Genomic DNA, 2,131 nt, shown 5'->3' with positions numbered 1-2,131 from the left:
TTACATTTCTAGATACATAGGATTAAAGTTTGATCAAATTAATCAACATCTTTTGAATTTAACGAGAGATAACAAACATGAAATAAAGCGAGCTTGGGAAACTTCTATTCTCCAACATAGAGTTCCACAAGCTTTAAGCAATGAATGGTTGATATGGATAATGATGTAAGAAAGTTAACGTAATTCTATTAATTGTATTGAGCAGTAAAATTTAATATTGTGTTTGTAGACATCTTCATTCGGAATTACGTAAAATATCTCGAGAAGTAAATTTGATATTTGGAGTACAGATGACTTTCAAAATGGGATGTAATTTTTTTTGGCTAGCGCTTGATTTGCGTGATATTTTTAATGCGATACTGATTGACAATTATATCAAATCTAATAAAACACTATACACGGTTGTACTGTTATTTTTGCTTTGTCATAACATTTTCAAACTTTACTTCATTAATTATATGTGCGAAATGGTTAATACCAAGGTATTTTGCATTCATACTCAAACGTTTAATTTTTTTTTAACAATTATCTAACTATTAGATAATATGAAATTTTACATAGGGTTTTTGAATTTTAAGAATTATTCAAATTTTATTTTGCATATTTCGATTTTAGGCGAATGCGACAGGAAATTTAATAAACAAAATACCATATTCTATTTATGATATCAATGTTCGAGAAAATGTAAGTTTTAATATATACAAAATTATTAACATAAATTATGATTTACTTAAATATATAGTTTATCATAATAAAAAATAATAAATATTTTATATACAGTTTGCGCAAAAATGAAAGATAGTAAATTTATTTACATTAAAAATACTTTATTGTATTAATATAGATATTACAGCTTCTATTGCAAATAACTCAAGCGCCAGTCAGATTCTATGGAATTGGGCTTTTCCAGTATGGCTACAAATTTCTTTACGGAGTACGTTGTAAATGTTTATTACCAGCGTAATTATTTATCCCGAACAATTTAATATATAATAATTATTAAAAAAGTGTAATATCTTTCAGTTCATCTCGTCGATTACGACCGTTGTAGTTTTATTAACACAGGCGTGCATAAATAAGCAAACATTAAAAATAAATGATGATTAACATTGTAATAGCACTGCAAATTTCAATGTGTTAATGTGACTCATTTCATTTGTGTAATTTTCAGAAAACACGTTTATCCATGTTATTTAAATACATATAATTGTGTAATGTATTAATTTTATACGAATCTTACGCGTTATAATGAGAATATGTATGGAAATGTATAAAAAAAATAACATACATCTTTATTCAACGTTTGGGACGTGTTATATAGAAGCGTTTGTTCTTGATTTACACATCTCAGCAGCTTAACACATTTAAATGACTTATACAGATATCAAATTATACAAATTGAAACTACATATATAAAATTTTTAATGTATATATTAATATTTCTAATAATATGATTATATAATATTATTATATAAATTTCTAATAATATTAATATTATAAATTATATTGCTTTAATTTTTTAAAGTAATGCTTACTTATAATAAATTTATAAATAATTTATTAAATATTTTATTCTTGTCATATATGATAACAATAAACGAATATATGAATAAGATCATTAAGAATCAGTATTTCATTGAATTCTAGTAGAAACGCTTATTTCTTGTTACTTTATTTTATATCTCATTAATTATAGTCAGTGGAAGTAAAATTTCACTGCAAAATCAGTAATCGCTAGTTCGTTTGTTTACCGTCACGGTGCGTTATTTTTCTCGTATCTAAGTTTTAGTCATGAGAATTATATAAAGCTTGCAGAAGACGACAGATAAAATTAAAAATATCACTTCTATTTAATTTCTGATATAACCTCAATAGAGGAATTTCAGATATTAAATCAAACTTATAAGTTGAACATATTCGGCGAATAAACGAAAATGATCTGTTCTTTACATATTAAAGATGTAAAATAAATCATCATCTATTTAACATTCATGTTCTAATATGCATGTAAATATAAATAAAATTTTTAATTTTATATAGTCTTTTATTTAAAAAAATTTATCTTATGAACATTTTATTTTTTTTAATATTTTGTTTTATTTTTCTAACTTTAATTTTTCCAAAGTTAGAT

At 23.6% G+C, this 2,131-nt stretch overlaps 1 protein-coding gene across 1 annotated transcript in view; it reads left to right on the top strand.

Annotated features, from left to right (window-relative positions):
• The window catches only part of LOC112639979, a 6,921-nt gene extending 5,814 nt beyond the window's left edge, over positions 1-1,107 (top strand). The window contains exons 3-7 of the mRNA XM_025415578.1: positions 13-165; positions 230-482; positions 616-684; positions 845-934; positions 1,024-1,107. Coding sequence (XP_025271363.1) covers positions 13-165; positions 230-482; positions 616-684; positions 845-934; positions 1,024-1,107 — 649 coding nt within the window. The remainder of the gene's footprint in view (positions 1-12; positions 166-229; positions 483-615; positions 685-844; positions 935-1,023) is intronic.
• Positions 1,108-2,131: the final 1,024 nt, after the last annotated feature.

The sequence above is a fragment of the Camponotus floridanus genome, unplaced genomic scaffold (assembly GCF_003227725.1).
Source record: "Camponotus floridanus strain SB8 unplaced genomic scaffold, Cflo_v7.5 scaffold123, whole genome shotgun sequence".
In the NCBI taxonomy this organism is placed as follows: Eukaryota; Metazoa; Arthropoda; class Insecta; order Hymenoptera; family Formicidae; genus Camponotus; species Camponotus floridanus.
Note: the sequence above shows the minus strand (reverse complement) of the source record. Positions and strands in the feature narration are given on the sequence as shown.